This window comes from Manis pentadactyla, chromosome 1 (assembly GCF_030020395.1).
Source record: "Manis pentadactyla isolate mManPen7 chromosome 1, mManPen7.hap1, whole genome shotgun sequence".
NCBI lineage: Eukaryota > Metazoa > Chordata > Mammalia > Pholidota > Manidae > Manis > Manis pentadactyla.
The window spans coordinates 70622417-70640321 of record NC_080019.1 but is presented as its reverse complement, the minus strand read 5'-3'; the positions used below and the strand labels follow the sequence as shown (position 1 = coordinate 70640321).

General features: G+C 35.1%; 1 protein-coding gene across 6 annotated transcripts in view; it reads left to right on the top strand.

Annotated features, from left to right (window-relative positions):
- TRPC1 (transient receptor potential cation channel subfamily C member 1) overlaps positions 1-17905 on the top strand; it is a 65021-nt gene that overhangs the window by 27869 nt on the left and 19247 nt on the right. For 4 of the 6 annotated variants that reach the window (XM_036877266.2, XM_036877267.2, XM_036877269.2 and 1 more), the window contains 3 exons: positions 705-836; positions 6616-6811; positions 15819-16155. In XM_036877266.2, coding sequence (XP_036733161.2) covers positions 705-836; positions 6616-6811; positions 15819-16155 — 665 coding nt within the window. The remainder of the gene's footprint in view (positions 1-704; positions 837-6615; positions 6812-15818; positions 16156-17905) is intronic. The other 2 variants (XM_057498264.1, XM_036877265.2) reach the window with 1 other exon arrangement.

Sequence of the window (17905 nt, the reverse complement as noted above, 5' to 3'; positions counted from 1 at the left end):
ATTTTGAAGAAAAATATGTTATATAATACTAATCAAATAGATAACTTAAGAATTATATATTTATAAATGAAAGAATTATAGCAAAATTTTTCTGGTTTGTTTCTTATTTAGATACTAAATATGAACATTAATTAGTTTACAGAAGGTAAAGGGAGTACTTTTCCATTAAGCTAGAAATTATACATAAATGAGTAATTTCATTCTTAAGATTTGGAACATGTTTCAAAAAAGAACATGGCTATATGAGTCATGTGTTATAGATATTGAGCATATTAAATATTTAAAAAAAATTAAATAGATATTGAGCAAAAAAATTTCCCAGTATTCTCACTGGGAAAGGAAAAATTGAATAATCATCCACATCATATTCAAAATGCATTAGTTATTAGCATATTTCATTTAAAACAATATTGGTTTCAGGAATAGAGTTATTCGAAATTAATTGGATTTGAAGAGTATGAAGTTTTGCATCTATGAAAATAAATGCTAAAACAATTTCCTTAAAAACAATAAATATAATCAATAGATATAATATTTTCAATGTTTATACATCAAAATATTTTTAAGTATATATTAGAATTGTTTTGGTTTCCTTTAACTTTACACTACTTTAATTTTAAATTTATGAAAATTATAGGTTAAAAATACTAATCATGGGTGTATAGTAAGCTTATTTTACATTATGGAATCAAATTTTATCACAGGTTTCGTCTTGATATCTATCGCTGTTTGGCCAGTCCAGCTCTAATAATGTTAACAGAAGAGGATCCAATTCTGAGAGCATTTGAACTTAGTGCTGATTTGAAAGAACTCAGTCTTGTGGAGGTGGAATTCAGGTGGGAATGAATGGAAATTGTACATTATATAATGTCTTTTTTTTCCCCAAAATCGTTTCAGCCTGAGTTTTTTCATAGGTTAAATTATAATTTGTATTTATTTACATTTGATCCAAGATGACCAGACCTTGCTGCCACTACTTGGATTTTCCTTCTCGTCAGTGGAATAGGCCCTGGTGCTCCTTAGGCCGCTCCTCTCTTTCTGCCTTCTACCGCTCTTGTACCGCCCTTAAATCCTCACTTTGTTAATACCAAAGGCATTCTAGGGCAGTGTGAAGAGTAATGGGAGTGGTAGCCTTAAGCAAGAGCAAACTTCTTTATAACTATTCTCACTGTCCTACCTCCCCTCATTCCCAGATTCCAAAATCATCCTTGGAGTCTGATCCTTTATAACTTTTAGAGTCATGTATCCCTGACATACATGCTTTCTGTATGTCAGGGATATTCCACACACACATAGACATAATTCACTGTTTGGGAAGATTTTCTATTAGAGAAACATAACAGACATTAAAATGCTACTGATTAAGAGAAACGGATACCCAGTCTGAATTTTCTCCCGAAATGCAGAGTCATGTGTAAGTCTGGCACTTTATGTACTCAAAAAATCACTGTTTCCCTTAGAGAGGTAAGTTGTGGGGAGAAAAAAGGCTTTGGAAAAAGAAGCCTACTAAAAAACTGATTTAAACATTTTTTAAAAATCTTAGAACATTACATTTAGTAGACTTGAAGAAAAGCTCTGAGACTTTCCCATATATTAAAGAATCCCTGGTGCCTTCCAAAGAAGGAGGAATTGATTAAGATTTCTTTCCAGTCCCTGCTATGAGGTTTCTAGGGAAAATTATACCTACCTCCACCTTTCCACTCATGACCGCTGATGTTGGAGCCCCAAGTCTTGCATTGCACTCCTCCTTGTGACTTGACAAGATTGGAAAATTCAAACTTCTGCTTACTGAAAGGGCAATGAGAAACTTACAGTTTTATTTTGCCTCAACAGCAGTATGTAGCATATTCTTGATAGCTCTGAGTTCTAGAAACTTTTTAAAAATACCTTTTAAAAAATAAAAGTTTTCAAGTTTGGAACCACTGTATTTTATTTTACTTTATTATTATTATTTTTTTTGCAGGAAAAACCATATTTATTTCCTAAATTTTTTTTTGAAGAACATTATGTTTACTAGGCACTCCCCTACCCCAAGTCCCCCCCACAAACCCCATTACAGTCACTGTCCATCAGCATAGTAAGATGTTGTAGAATCACTACTTGTCTTCTCTGTGTTGCAAAGCCCTCCCCTTTCCCCCACCACCCACATTATACATGCTAATCATAATACCCCCTTTCTTCTTCCCCACCCTTATCCCTCCCTACCCTCCCATTCTCCCCAGTCTCTTTCCCTTTGGTAACTGTTAGTCCATTCTTGGGTTCTGTGATTCTGCTGCTGTTGTGTTCCTTCAGTTTTTCTTTTGTTCTTATACTCCACAGATGAATGAAATCATTTGGTATTTGTTTTTCTCCACTTGGCTTATTTCACTGAGCATAATACCCTCTAGCTCCATCCATGTTGTTGCAAATGGTAGGATTTTTTTACTTCTTATGGCTGAATAATATTCCATTGTGTATATGTACCACATCTTCTTTATCCATTCATCTACTGATGGACACTTAGGTTGCTTCCATTTCTTGGCTATTGTAAATAGTGCTGCGATAAACATAGGTGTGCATCTGTCTTTTTCAAACTGGAGTGCTGCATCCTTAGGGTAAATTCCTAGAAGTGGAATTCCTGGGTCAAATGGTAAGTCTATTTTGAGCATTTTGAGGAACTTCCATATTGCTTTCCAGAATTGTTGAACTAATTTACATTCCCACCAGCAGTGTAGGAGGGTTCCCCTTTCTCCGCAACCTCGCCAACATTTGTTGTTGTTTGTGTTTTGGATGGTGGCCATCCTTACTGGTGTGAGGTAATATCTCATTGTGGTTTTAATTTGCATTTATCTGATAACTAGTGATGTGGAACATCTTTTCATGTGTCTGTTGGCCATCTGAATTTCCTCTTTGGAGAACTGTCTGTTCAGCTCCTCTGCCCATTTTTTAATTGGATTACTTGCTTTTTGTTTGTGAAGGGCGTGAGCTCTTTATGTACTTTGGATGTCAAGCCTTTATCGGATCTGTCATTTACAAAAATATTCTCCCATACTGTAGGGCACCTTTTTGTTCTATTGATGGTGTCCTTTGCTGTACAGAAGCTTTTCAGCTTGATATAGTCCCACTTGTTCATTTTTGCTTTTGTTTTCCTTGCCCAGGGAGATATGTTCATGAAGAAGTCGCTAATGTTCACATCCAAGGGATTTTTGCCTATGTTTTTTTCTAAGAGTTTTATGGTTTCATGACTTACATTCAGGTCTTTGATCCATTTTGAATTTACTTTTGTGTATGGGGTTAGACAGTGATCCAGCTTCATTCTCTTACATGCAGCTGTCCAGTTTTGCCAGCACCATCTGTTGAAGAGACTGTCATTTCCCCATTGTATGTCCATGGCTCCTTTATCGAATATTAATTGACCATATATGTTTGGGTTAATGTCTGAAGTCTCTAATCTGTTCCACTGGTCTGTGGCTCTGTTCTTGTGCCAGTACCAAATTGTCTTGATTACTATGGCTTTGTAGTAGAGCTTGAAGTTGGGGAGTGAGATCCCCGCCACTTTATTCTTCTTTCTCAGGATTGCTTTGGCTATTCGAGGTCTTGGGTGTTTCCCATATGAATTTTTGAACTATTTGTTCCAGTTCGTTGAAGAATGTTGTTGGTAATTTGATAGGGATTGCATCAAATCTGTATATTGCTTTGGGCAAGATGGCCATTTTGACAATATTAATTCTTCCTAGCCAAGAGCATGGGATGAGTTTCCATTTGTTAGTGTCCTCTTTAACTTCTCTTAAGAGTGTCTTATAGTTTTCAGGGTATAGGTCTTTCAGTTCTTTGGTTAGGTTTATTCCTAGGTATTTTATTCTTTTTGATGCAATTGTGAATGGAATTGTTTTCCTGATTTCTCTTTCTATTGGCTCATTGTTAGTGTATAGGAAAGCCACAGATTTCTGTGTGTTAATTTTGTATCCTGCAACTTTGCTGTATTCTGATATCAGTTCTAGTAGTTTTGGAGTGGAGTCTTTAGGGTTTTTTATGTACAATATCATGTCATCTGCAAACAGTGACAGTTTAACTTCTTCTTTGCCAATCTGGATTCCTTGTATTTCTTTGTTTTGTCTAATTGCTGTGGCTAGGACCCTCCAGTACTATGTTAAATAACAGTGGGGAGAGTGGGCATCCCTGTCTTGTTCCCGATCTCAGAGGAAAAGCTTTCAGCTTCTCGCTGTTCAATATGATGTTGGCTGTGGGTTTATCGTATATGGCCTTTATTATGTTGAGGTTCTTGCCCTCTATATCCATTTTGCTGAGAGTTTTTATCATGAATGGATGTTGAATTTTGTCGAATGCTTTTTCAGCATCTATGGAGATGATCATGTGGTTTTTGTCTTTCTTTTTGTTGATGTGGTGGATGATGTTGATGAATTTTCGAATGTTGTACCATCCTTGCATCCCTGGGATGAATCCCACTTGGTCGTGGTGTGTGATCCTTTTGATATATTTTTGAATTCGGTTTGCTAATATTTATTGAGTATTTTTGCATCTACGTTCATCAGGGATATTGGTCTGTAATTTTTTTTTTTTGGTGGGGTCTTTGCCTGGTTTTGATATTAGGGTGATGTTGGCTTCATCGAATGAGTTTGGGAGTATTCCCTCCTCTTCTATTTTTGAAAAACTTTAAGGAGAATGGGTATTATGTCTTCTCTGTATGTCTGATAAAATTCCGAGGTAAATCCATCTGGCCCAAGGGTTTTTTTCTTGGGTAGTTTTTTTGATTACCACTTCGATTTCTTTGTTGGTAATTGGTTTGTTTAGATTTTATGTTTCTTCCTTGGTCAGTCTTGGAAGGTTGTAATTTTCTAGGAAGTTGTCCGTTTCTTCTAGGTTTTCCAGCTTCTTAGCATATAGGTTTTCATAATAGTCTCTAATTTGGATAAATTAAAGTTTATTTAAACATTTTATGACATCAAGTATATACTTTGATGAATACAAAAGACATAGTTAAAATGTAACTTGTTGCTTCTTCTAACTTTATTAACACATGAGGCTGTTAATAAATTATTTCTTTTAAATATGAAGAATTTTCTATTATAATCTCATAATAGGAATTCTAAATTACTATATAAAATAGAATTCATTCAACTCCTTCCAAAAGGAATTTGAAGCAATTGCTCTAATTATGTTGTAATCATAGGATAATAAAGTTAGATTTGAAGTGCTCAGAGAATCCATTTCCTTCAATGTCCTTGTTTTTATAGGCAGAGAAAGTAAGTGACCTGTATAGGTTAGATGTCTTACTGATGATACTAGGATCTAATTAGAAGCAGAGTTGACATTGAAAGTAGGAGCAGAGTTGTAACTAGAGCATAGGACTCTTGGTTTCTAGTTTACTGTATTTCCACCTAAATTATGTACCCACTTAATAGTCTTTAATAACTTACTAAAGATTAAGCAAATTAGATTAAGAAAATTAGCTTAATTAGTTTCAATTTTGCCTTTGAATCTAGTGATCTGTCAGTGTTTATCTAGAGATAGGATATCTTTGTAGTATGACTGTTCTACATTGCAATCAAATTTGATGAATGTTCCCATTGCAATTAGATTCCTAGACTAAGAAGTAAGTAATATTTCATTTGTTAAAGAAATCCAACTACTTATTCTTAGGTAGTATTGGTTACATTGTAAATATAAAGAATCGATGAGAAAAATGTTAGCTTCTTGGGAAAGTTTTAATTCTTTGAGTTACAATCTTATGCATCTAGTTCATGGAAAACCCCATAGTATAGAAAAATTAATCAATGGGAAATTTTCCTATTTTTTTCCCTTCCTTTCCCTGTAAGGAAAAAGAAAAAAAAACTGAATAAAAAATAATTTTTTGAAGTTCGACCCCAAGTAACTCATAATGATTTATTTCTAACTTCATTCTTAAGTTATTAAACTCGGACATAAGTTTAATTGTAATTGATATTTTAAAAAAGAATTATCAACTGAAACATCTTAGTACCTCACAGATTGATTTAGATCTGCCTTTAACAGTTAAATCTTAAAAGATCTTAAATTTCAAGGAATAGTGATTCTGAAAGAGAATTCTTTACTAGTCATGTTTCAGTACCTTTCTAACTTGAATTTTATTCAAGTGAGCACTTTAAAAGTGAATCCAAATACTATTTTAATATCAGAAGTAGCATAAACATGTTGACTATTATTTAAAAACCTCTAGTTAAAAATTATATTATTTATTGGATAGCATTAAAATAGTATTAGCTATTGTTCAAATAAGTAATATAAAAGGAAGTTTTATACCAAATTTACAGAGAAAAAGGGCAAATGAGTTAAGTGAAGAACTGGTTGACAAATATAATCAGAATTTGTAGGAATATCATTATATATAAGGAAACATTGTGCACATCTAAGATTATCGGTATGAACACAGGGAACATAATTGTGTTATGGTTCTCCCCAAAGCTGTGAAGAATTTATGTACTATTAGGTACCTTTAACTATCAGCACAGAATGACTACAGATTTAATACAGCACTATCAGAAATAAAAGATTACTCAGTAAGAAATTTTCTAGTGAAAACAGCTTAATTAGAAGGTAGGAATGACATTTCTTACAGTACACTGTTGCATTTTGCAGGAATGATTATGAGGAACTAGCACGGCAATGTAAAATGTTTGCTAAAGATTTACTCGCACAAGCCCGAAATTCACGTGAATTGGAAGTTATACTAAACCATACATCTAGAGAGGAACCTCTTGACAAACGGGGATTACTAGAAGAAAGAATGAATTTAAGTCGTCTAAAACTTGCTATCAAATATAACCAAAAAGAGGTATGTGTTTTTCTGTGACATATACAAATTGTTTTGTGCACAGTAGTCTAGTGGCTTAGAGCAAAGGCTTTGGAGTGACACATCTAGACTGAGATCCTAACTCTGCTTCAGAAAAACTGTTTCCTTGGGAAATTTGCTGAATCTGTCTGAACTTTATTTTAGGAATTAACTAAGGATATGTATTAGAGTTTAGTACAATGAGTACTAGCATTAAGCAAGTCCTTAATAAATGGTAGTTAGTATTATTTTTAATAATAATAATAATATGGATGTTAATGTTTTTGCTACAATCATAGCTACACAGGTGAGATCGTGTATATAAGCACCTTCAAAATGAAGTTTCCATACTGTCTTTGTTTTATTGATCTGATTATACTAATAGTGCCATTCTGCTTAAAAATAAAATACTAGATATTATGTTTCTTGATTCTTATTTGTTAATTCATTGTGAAACCCAAAGTGGAGAGGTGCATGATATAACTAAGTTGAATCTGGCTCTTCTGGCATCATCCCTTCCTATTAAGGGAAGTACCTATTTCTATTCCCCATACACACACATGCACATGATTCAGGAACTTGAAGAAGGAAGGTATGCATTTTAAATTTCATTTTTTGAGATAATTTACTAAACATGGATATTTATGTGTAGTTAATAACATGCAGTCGATAGTATGGTAAATGATATTTTTAAGGTAATACCTCTAAGACCCATTATTTTTATTATCAGTATAGATCTTGCAATAAAACTTGCTTATCAAATTTATATTGATATAAAAATGGAGCCCATAGCATGTATAATGTTGGGGGGAGGAATGGGGAGGGCTGTGCAACACAGAGAAGACAAGTAGTGATTCTATAGCATCTTACTACATTGATGGACAGTGACTGTAATGGGGTTTGTGGGGGGGACTTGGTGAAGGGGGGACCCTAGTAAACATAATGTTCTTCATGTAATTGTAGATTAATGATAACAAAATTAATAAAAAATGGAGCCCAAAATAGGTAATAGTAGAAGGCCAGATACAGGACCTTCTAGAAGCAAAAATTTTTAATTATCTTGGTTGACAATTTGAGCATCACAATAGCTTTGTGACTCAAGAAATTGATACAGAAATTTTAAGATGTTCATTTTCTGATTACCTAGATAGTATATTGCATATCCAGATCTCTGATTCCAAATCCTATACTTTTTCTAGTATTCAAAGGTCCTTAAGATAACACATTTTAGTAGGAAAAAAAAATTCAAGAAGAAGAATTTGGAACAGTGTAACTATAATATTATAGACCAACAACATATCTATGTGGCCTTAAAAAGGAATATAATCTTAATGGGTATAACTAGAAATAGAGAATATAGGAATGCTGATGTAATCTTCCTTTAATACACATTCTGACTAGATCTTATTGACTACAGTTTAAGTTAATTTATGTACTTTGTGTTCCACAACCTTAAATAGACATGAAATACGAGAAATTGATAGAATAAAGAGAGAACAAGATACAAAATCAACTTAAGTGACTGGAAAAATAACCTTAAAGAAAGGTGGAAAGAACCAAGGTAATCCCAGTTGGAAAAGAAAAAACTAAGAGGCAGTTACCTAATGATATACATATTTACATATATATATATCCCTGAATAACTCACAGAGGATAACCAAATGTTCCATTCTAAAGAAGATGACAGAAAGGAAACAAGAAGTAATAGTAATATTTTTTTATTAAGGTGTCATTGATATACACTCTTATGAAGGTTTCACAAGAAAAACAATGTGGTTATTATATTGACCCTTATTATCGAATCCCCCCACCAAACCCCATTGCACTCACTGTCCATCAGTGTAGTAAGATGCCACAGAGTCCCTATTTGTCTTCTCTGAGCTACACTGTCTTCCCTGTGACCCCACACACCATGTGCAACAATCATGATTCCTCACAATCCCCTTTTCCCTCCCTCCCACCCCACCGTCCCCAGCACCTCCCCTTTGGTAACCACTAGTCCCTTCCTGGAGTCTCTGAGTCTGCTGCTGTTTTGTTCCTTCAGTTTTGCTTCGTTGTTATACTCCACAAATGAGGGAAATCATTTGGTATTTGTCTTTCTCTGCCTGACTTATTTCACTGAGCATAATACCCTTTAGCTCCATCCATCATCCATGTTGTTGCAAATGGTAAGATTTGTTTCTTTCTTATGGCTGAATAATATTCCATTGTGTATATGTACCACATCTTCTTTATCCATTCATCTACTGATGCACGCTTAGGTTGCTTCCATATCTTGGCTATTGTAAATAGCACTGCAGTAAACATAGGGGTGTATATGTCATTTTGAATCTGAGATCTTGCTTGCTTTGGTTAAATTCCTAGGAGTGGAATTCCCGGGTCAAATGGTATTTCTATTTTTAGTTTTTTGAGGAACCTCCATATTGCTTTCCACATTGGCTGAACTAGTTCACATTCCCACCAGCAGTGTAGGAGGGTTCCCCTTTCTCCGCATCCTCGCCAGCATTTCTTGTTCCTAGTCTTTTCCATGTTGGCCATCTTAACTGATGTGAGGTGATATCTCATTGTAGTTTTAATTTGCATTTCCCTGATAATTAATGATGTGGAGCATCTTTTCATGTGTATGTTGGCCATCTGAATTTCTTCACTGGAGAAGTGTATGTTCATCTCCTCCCCCATTTTTTAATCAGGTTATTTGCTTTTGGGTGTTGAGGCATGTGAGTTCTTTATATATTTTGGATTTTAACTCCTTGTCGGATATGTTATTTACAAATATATTCTCCCATACTGTAGGATGACTTTTGTTCTGCTGATGGTGGCCTTTGCTGCATCCCACAATTTTGCGATGTTGAATTATTGTTGTCATTTGTCTCCGTATATTGCTTATCTCTGTTTTTATTTAATCATTGATCCATTGATTCTTTAGGAGCATGTTATTAAGCCTCCAAATGTTTGTGGGCTTTTTCATTTTCTTTGCCTAATTTATTTCTAGTTTCATACCTTCGTGGTCTGAGAAGCTGGTTGGTACAAGTTCAGTCTTTTTGAATTTACTGAAGCTCTTTTTGTGGCCTAGTACATGATCTGTTCTTGAAAATGTTCCATGTGCACTTGAGAAGAATGTGTATCCTGCTGCTTTTGGGTGGAGTGTTCTGTAGATGTCTGTTAGGTCCATCTTTTCTAATGTGTTGTTCAGTGCCTCTGTGTCCTTACTTATTTTCTGTCTGTTTGATCTGTCCTTTGGAGTAAGTGGTGTGTTGAAGTCTCCTAGAATGAATGCATTACATTCTATTTCCTCCTTTAATTCTGTCAATATTTGTTTCACATATGTAGGTGATCCTGTGTTGGGTGCATAGATATTTATAATAGTTATATCCTCTTGTTGGACTGACCCCTTTATCATTATGTAATGTCATTCTTTGTCTCTTGTGACTTTCTTTGTTTTGAAGTCTGTTTTGTCTGGTACAAGTACTGTCAACTCCTGCTTTTTTCTCCCTATTAATTGCATGAAATATCTTTTTCCATCCCTTTACTTTCAGTTTGTATATGTTTTTAGGTTTTAAGTGAGTGTCTTATAGGCAGCATATAGATGGGTCTTGTTTTTTTATCCATTGAGTTACTCTGTGTCTTTTGATTGGTGCATTCAGACCGTTTACATTTACGGTGATTATTGATACGTATGTACTTATTGCCATTGCAGGCTTTAGATTCGTGGTTACCAAAGGTTCAAAGGTAATCCCCTTACTATCTAACAGTGTAATTTAACTCACTTACTAGGCTATTACAAACTCAACCTAAAGGTTCCTTTTTTTCCTTCCCTTTTCTTCCTCCTCCATTCTTTATATATTAGGTATCATGTTCTGTACTCTTTTTCTATCTCTTAATTGACTTTTGGGGTAGTTGATTTGATTTTGCATCTGCTTAGTAATTAATTGTTCTACTTTCTTTACTGTGGTTTTATTTCCCCCGGTGTCAGCTATTTAGCCTTAGGAAAACTTCCATCTATAGCAGTCCCTCCAAAATACACTGTAGAGATGGTTTGTGGGAGGTACATTCTCTCAGCTTTTGCATATCTGAAAATTGTCTAATCCCTCCTTCAAATTTAAATGATAACCTTGCCAGGTAGAGTATTCTTGGTTCAAGGCCCTTCTGCTTCATTGCATTAAATGTATCATGCCACTCCCTTCTGGCCTGTAAGGTTTCTGTTGAGAAGTCCGATGATAGCCTGATAGGCTTTCCTTTGTATGTGATCTTTTCTCTCTCTCTAGCTGCTTTTAAAAGTCTGTTCTTGTCCTTGACCTTTGCCATTTTAATTATTATGTCTTCATGTTGTCTTCCTTGGGTCACTTGTGTTGGAACATCTGTGCACCTCCATGGCCTGAGAGACTATCTCCTTCCCCAGTTTGGGGAAGTCTTCAGCAATTACGTCCTCAAAGAGACTTTCTATCCCTTTTTCTCTCCCTTCTTCTTTTGGTACCCCTATAATGCAAATATTGTTCCATTTGGATTGGTCACATAGTTCTCTCAATATTCTTTCATTCCTAGAGATTCTTTTTTCTCTATGTGCTTCAGCTTTTTTGTATTCCTCTTCTCTAATCTCTATTCCATTTACTGTCTCTTCTACTACATATAATCTGCTTTTAAATCCCTCCATTTTATTTTTCATTTCAGACACTGAATTTCTTAATGATTGAATCTCCATCCTAAATCATCCCTAAGTTCTTGAATATTTTTCTGTACCTCCATGAGCATGTTGTTGATTTTTATTTTGAACTAAGATTGATGAGTTCAGTTTCCCTTGGGCCTTTTTCTGGTGTTTGTGAGATTTATGGTTTGAACCAAGTTCCTTTGATGTTTAAATTTGTATGTGGTGCACTCTAGTGCCCAGAAGCTCTGGTCTCCACAGCTCCTCAGCCCCTGGAGTGATGTCGGTGTCACAGGGGTGTTGCACTGGTGCCTGAGGGGAGGAAAGAGCTGTTTCCTGCCTCCCAGCTGCAGTGCCTGTCTCCCCGGTCAGAACCAATGGGCCAAGTACATAGGTGTAAGCCTCTATGCTTTGCATTTGTAGCTGCTGTAGTCAGGGCCTCCCTCTCGCTGGCTTGGTAACAGGGCAGGGACTGTCAGTTTGTGAGCCTGTATCAGCAGGCCAAGAGGAAGGCGCAGCATGCTGTGTATCACAGCAGGGGGCCTCTGAGCTGAGTAGCCAGCCAAGGGGATGGAGCACCTAAAGCTCCTGAAAGTTCCCAACCTGCTGGGCAGAGCACACCCAGACAGCCTTGTCCACCTATCCCTTCTCCTGTGCAGGAAGCTCTGCAATCCCCACCCCTTCAGCAGCCCTTTAGCTGCTAGGAAGGCTTTCAGACCACCCACCGTTCCTTTGTCCCAGAGCGGCCAGATGTGGAGCCCCGTCCTCCACAAACAGTTGGAATCTCAGTCTCTCCAAGTGTTCTGCCTGTCTTAGCTTTCCAACCCCACTAATCTTCAGAGCACCATGCAACATAGATTTGTGCTCCCAAAGCAGATCTCCAGGGCTCAGTGTTCAGCAGTCCTAGGCTTCCACTCCATCCCCGCTCTGTTTCTCTTCCTCCCGCTGGTGAGCTGCAGTGGGGGAAGGGCTTGGATCCCGCCAAATCAAGGCTTTGGCGCATTACCCTGTTTCGTGAGGTCTGCTCTGTTCTCCAGGTGTATGCAGTCTGGTGCAGCCTTCTTTCTTACTGCTCTTGTAAGATTAGTTGTATTAACTATATTTTCATATTACATGTAGTTTTGGGAGGAGTTCTCTGTCTCTCCTCTCACGCCACCATCTTTAATCTTCAGTATTAGTAATATTTTTAGTTGAAAGGAATATCTGCTGTAATTTTAAGGATGAATGAAAATGTAAATTCGTTTTCTAAACTAGAAATAGTTGGTAGATTTTGTTTAGGTAATCCATCCAGAATAACAAACTACCCTGTTATTTAGTGGCATAGATCAATACTTTGTAATCATTTTATAATAATTTCATAGTCATTTTATTATGCTCTTGGATTCTGTAGGTCAGGAATTAGGAAAGAACACAGCAAGGATGATTTGTCTCTGCTGCACTGCTTTGGGTCCCAGCTGAGAAAACTCAAGTGACTGGGAGGCTTCTTCATTTACATATCTGGTGCCTCAGCAGTAGCTGAGGGCTTGAACAGAAAGCTCTGAGTGGGCTGGCTACTCAGGTGTGTGGGTTCATGTAAGGCGGGCTTCCTTAGAACACATCAATGAAATTATGAAGGGGCATGGCCATTGTGGTGGGTTGGCTGTGAGGACATGGCCAGGGAAGCCTCTGAGGACTGTCAAGAGTGCCTATATGTAGCCTGGGCTTCCTCACAGCATGGTGACTTCAGGGTAGTAGGACTTTTTACATGGCAGTTTATGGCTCCAAAAGCAACTGATCCTCCAACAAGGTGGATGGCCTTTTAAAACCTGTCAGAAGTCACATAGCATCACTTCTTCCAGAATCTACTGGTTAAAGCAATCACAAGCTTATTGAATTGAAGGGAAGGGAACCTTGTGACAAGAGGAGTATGGAAGAATTTGTGTCCGTGCATAAAACCACCACAGACTTAGACTTCAATTGAAATTTTGTTCTTCCAATTACATATTTTAACATTACTGTTAATTAAATCATCATTATATGGAGGGATGGCAAGGATGGCAGTCAGTCCTGAGATTGCTTTGGTATTTAGGAGAAGGGTGAAACCACTTAGTTTGGGATTTTACTGAACAGGGTAGTTAGTAGGAGGAAAAGCTATTTCTCTCCTCGTAGTTTATCTTGAGGGACAAATTAAGATTTCCCAAGTGGGACTACATCAAATGAAAATGTTCCTGCACAGCAAAGGAAACCATCAACAAAATGAAAGGTCAACCTACTATATATGAGAGAATATATTTGCAAATGATAGATCTGATAAGGGGCTAATATCTAAAATACAGAGAGAACTCATATGATTGAACTCCAAAGAAACCAATTAAAAATGGGGAGAGGACTTGAATAGACATTTTTTCAGAGGTATACAGATGTCCAACAGGTACATGAAAAGATGTTCAACATCACTAATCATCAGGGAAATGCAAATCAAAACCACAGTGAGATATCACCTCACACCAGTCAGAATGACCACTATCCATAAGACAAGAAATAAATGTTGGCAAGGATGTGAAGAAAAGGGAACCTTCCTATACTGTTGGTGGGAATGTAAATTGGTACAGCTACTATGTAAAGCAGTATGGAGGTTCCTCAGAAAACTAAAAATAGAAATACCATACAACCCAGCAGTTCCACTTCTGGGAATTTACCCAAAGAAAACAAAATCACTAATTTAAAAGATACATGCACACCTGTTTATTGCAAGATATAGAAGCGACCCAAGTGCTCATTGATAGATGAATGGATAAAGAACATATGGTTCATATACACAATGGAATATTACTCAGCTGTAAAAAAAAAAAAAAAAAAAAAAAGCCTTGCCATTTGTAACAATGTGGATGGACCTAGAGGGTATCATGCTAAGTGAAATAAGCCAGACAAAGACAAATACCATATGATTTCATTTATATGTGGAATCTAAAAAACAAAACAAACAAAAATAGACCCATAAATACTGACAACAAACTGTTGGTTACCATAAGGGAGGGAGGTAAGTATGGGTTGAAAAGATGAAGGGAATAAAGAGGTAGAAACTTCAATTACAAAATTATAAAATAAATTAGTCATAGGAGTGGAAGTGCAACATAGGGAATATAGCCAATAATGTTGTAATATCTTGGTATTGTTACAGGCGATAGCACTGTGATGAGCATTTAGTAATGTATATAATTATCAAATCACTATGTTGTACATCTGAAACCGATACAGTACTGTATATCAACTATATTCCAATAAAAAAAAACTTTAAAAAAGAAAGATTCCCTAAGAACACTGGAATTTGAACAGAATAAGGATTGAATAGCCTGAACTGCCAAGAAAAAGTATGTTAGGATATTCCCTGAAGATTATAAGCATAATAAACATCAATGATAAAAAAGGTCATTTTACTGTAGTGTTGTATTCTGCAAATTATATTGTATCTCAGTATAAGTCATTTTAAAACAGAAGATTAACCAAATATTATTTAGATACCTAAATGATACTATGACCACTTGTGTTTTACTTTGGTCATTTCAAACCTGATCGCATTATTGTATCCAGAGATACCAGAATCCTTAAGTTCTCATTTCACAGCATGAGCATTGTGTTGGGGAAATACTGCTTCTGAAATTTGTAAACCAAAAGGTGTAGTAAACTTTGGTAAGTTAATTTCTGTGCTTGAACTAGAATTTTCCTCTTATTTGGGAATTTTTTTCCTTCTCACACAGAGTTCATTTTTAAGCAAATCTAAGAGTATCTTTTATATATTTTAAGAAATTCTGAGTGTTTTCATGGAACATATATATGTCTGATTTAGACCTTGACTGCTCTGCAATGTTGTCATCATGGTTTCTAGAAACTGAAATCACTAGTTTTTCTAAACTGAAGTTTCTTTATCGTGTGTGCTTGTTAACTTGGAAATTTCATAAACATTATTTATGAGTTTTTATAAATTAAATGGTACAAAATGGCTAAACAAGCCAGTAATACTCAATACTTATGTAGCGCATGCTATGAACCAGGCAATATTCTAATAGATTTACATTTATAACAAATTTATGACTAGATATTGTTATTATCCCCATTTACAGATGGGGGATTTGAGGCTTAGAGAGGTTTAAAAACTTGCTCAAGGTCATTTAGTAAGTGGCAGGGCCTGGATTTGAATCTAGGTGATCTGGTTCCAAAGTCTGTGCTCTTAACCTCTACACTCTTAAAACATGTAAGGAAAAAAAAGCACATGGAATATATAGAATTGATGTTACACTATTAAGACTTTGAATATCGGTTAAATAATGGTATTATCAGATCATATTTATAAGTTTTATTTTTATTTTTTTGTATGTGTGTCCTTTTCAGTTTGTGTCCCAGTCTAACTGCCAGCAGTTCCTGAATACTGTTTGGTTTGGACAGATGTCAGGTTACCGACGTAAGCCCACCTGTAAGAAGATAATGACTGTTTTGACAGTTGGCATATTTTGGCCAGTCTTGTCACTTTGTTATTTGATAGCTCCCAAATCTCAGTTTGGTAGAATCATTCACACTCCTTTTATGAAATTTATTATTCATGGAGCATCATATTTCACGTTCCTGCTATTGCTAAACCTATACTCTCTTGTCTACAATGAGGATAAGAAAAACACAATGGGGCCAGCTCTTGAAAGAATAGACTATCTCCTTATACTATGGATTATTGGTAAGTATCAAATTAGTTCAAAAGGTTCTGCCTTTAGCTAGTCAATTAATTCTCCCTTGCTTGGTGGCATTATAAACATCTGCATTCAATTTGTAATTTTACACTGTTTACCACAAGAATTTGAACACTTCCATGATCATTGAAGATTTAACTAACAATTTTGTTAAGCTCTATGTTCTAGAACTTCACGATAAAGAAGCTGGTCTCTTATTTAATATTACTTAATTACATGGAAGTTAAAAATTCTATATCTCAGTCTCTAAAATTGTTCATAATTGTTAAACAAAAACAAATTTTGCTGATGAATGCTTTTTTGGTATAAGAGCATGAATGTTTTTCTTAGGTATTTTGAAATGTAATACATTTTATACTTGGTTGCATTTAAATAGTTAACTATTTTGTTTTATTATATCATTAGTTTTCCTTTTAATGACCTATGAACTTTCTTGTTACATCTTACTTTCTCTCTATTGTAGAAACATTATTTAAATGGTTCCCTGGTGATTCACTCTATAAATCAGTTTTCTGTATGGTAACCAAATCTCTTTACAAATGGCAGGTTTTCTTTCCTTTAATACAAGACATTTTATTTTCTAAAACTTGTTTTTTATAAGTATTATGCTGTATAATAAACATTTTTAATGACCTTCTGCAGTTTTTACTGCCCTTGCCCTATTTTTCTTGGCAGTAGAGGTGAGGGGTGAGGGAAGGAGAGTGGGGAGTTAAAGTATAAACTCATTGTTTATTTATCATCTTTTAGTGACATTTTATTTATTTCCATCTGGATTTTCAACCTTATTTTTAACCTCAGAATTTCCTACCTATCTCTACTATTTGCTATAGAGTAAAAAGATATGAAATTTAGTCTTTTGTTTGGTAAAAAACACTCACTAAATAATATGTTCTTGATTGTTTAAATTATGAAATAATTTGAGAAGAGCTAAAAAATGTACAGTGTTCACTTTTACTGCTCCTTTAGCTATAAAAATAATTCACATATTTTGGGATTTTTATTTGGAAATTAGTTAATGTCAAGTAACTTGATTTCATTCAGAGTTTTACTTTCAGAAGTATTCAGTCCATGCTGCATTAATGTTTAAAATTAGGTCAATAAAGTAAAAATAATATATATCCGAACTCTTGGTTAAATATAATTAAATAATTTCTTCTTGTTAATATTTTCCTGTTTCCTCTATTTCTATCTTATCTAAAATTTAATATTTTAATTTAGGAAATAGGTTATACCCTATTGTACATAGTTCCAAATTACATTTTTGTACATCTTAACAATGTGAAATTTGTTTATACTGTTGTTTGAGTAAGTTAAACAATACTAGGCTGAAAGGATTCTGTAAGAAGCATTTTACCTCTATACATTGAAACTATTTCTGAAAGATTGTTATATATACCATAGTCATAAAAAGGAAATTTTATGTCATTTATCTATAACATGTTATTTAAATAGCAGTGAGAAAGAAAGAATATTTGCTTTGTAAGGAAGATTCAGTTTACTCACATCTATAGAAGATTAAACAAAAGTTTATATTTCTTAGTGAGTAGAAACTAATTCAACTCAAAGCATATCACTCTTTGGACAGCAGAAATACTGCTGCTCTCATTGAATTTCATAATAACGGTAAAATTGGCTGCTCCTTTTTAATCATAATGGTCCTGTTTTAATAACAGTATTGAGCGCACATCACAAGCATGCACATGCACACACATACAATGTGATTAATTTTCTAATCAT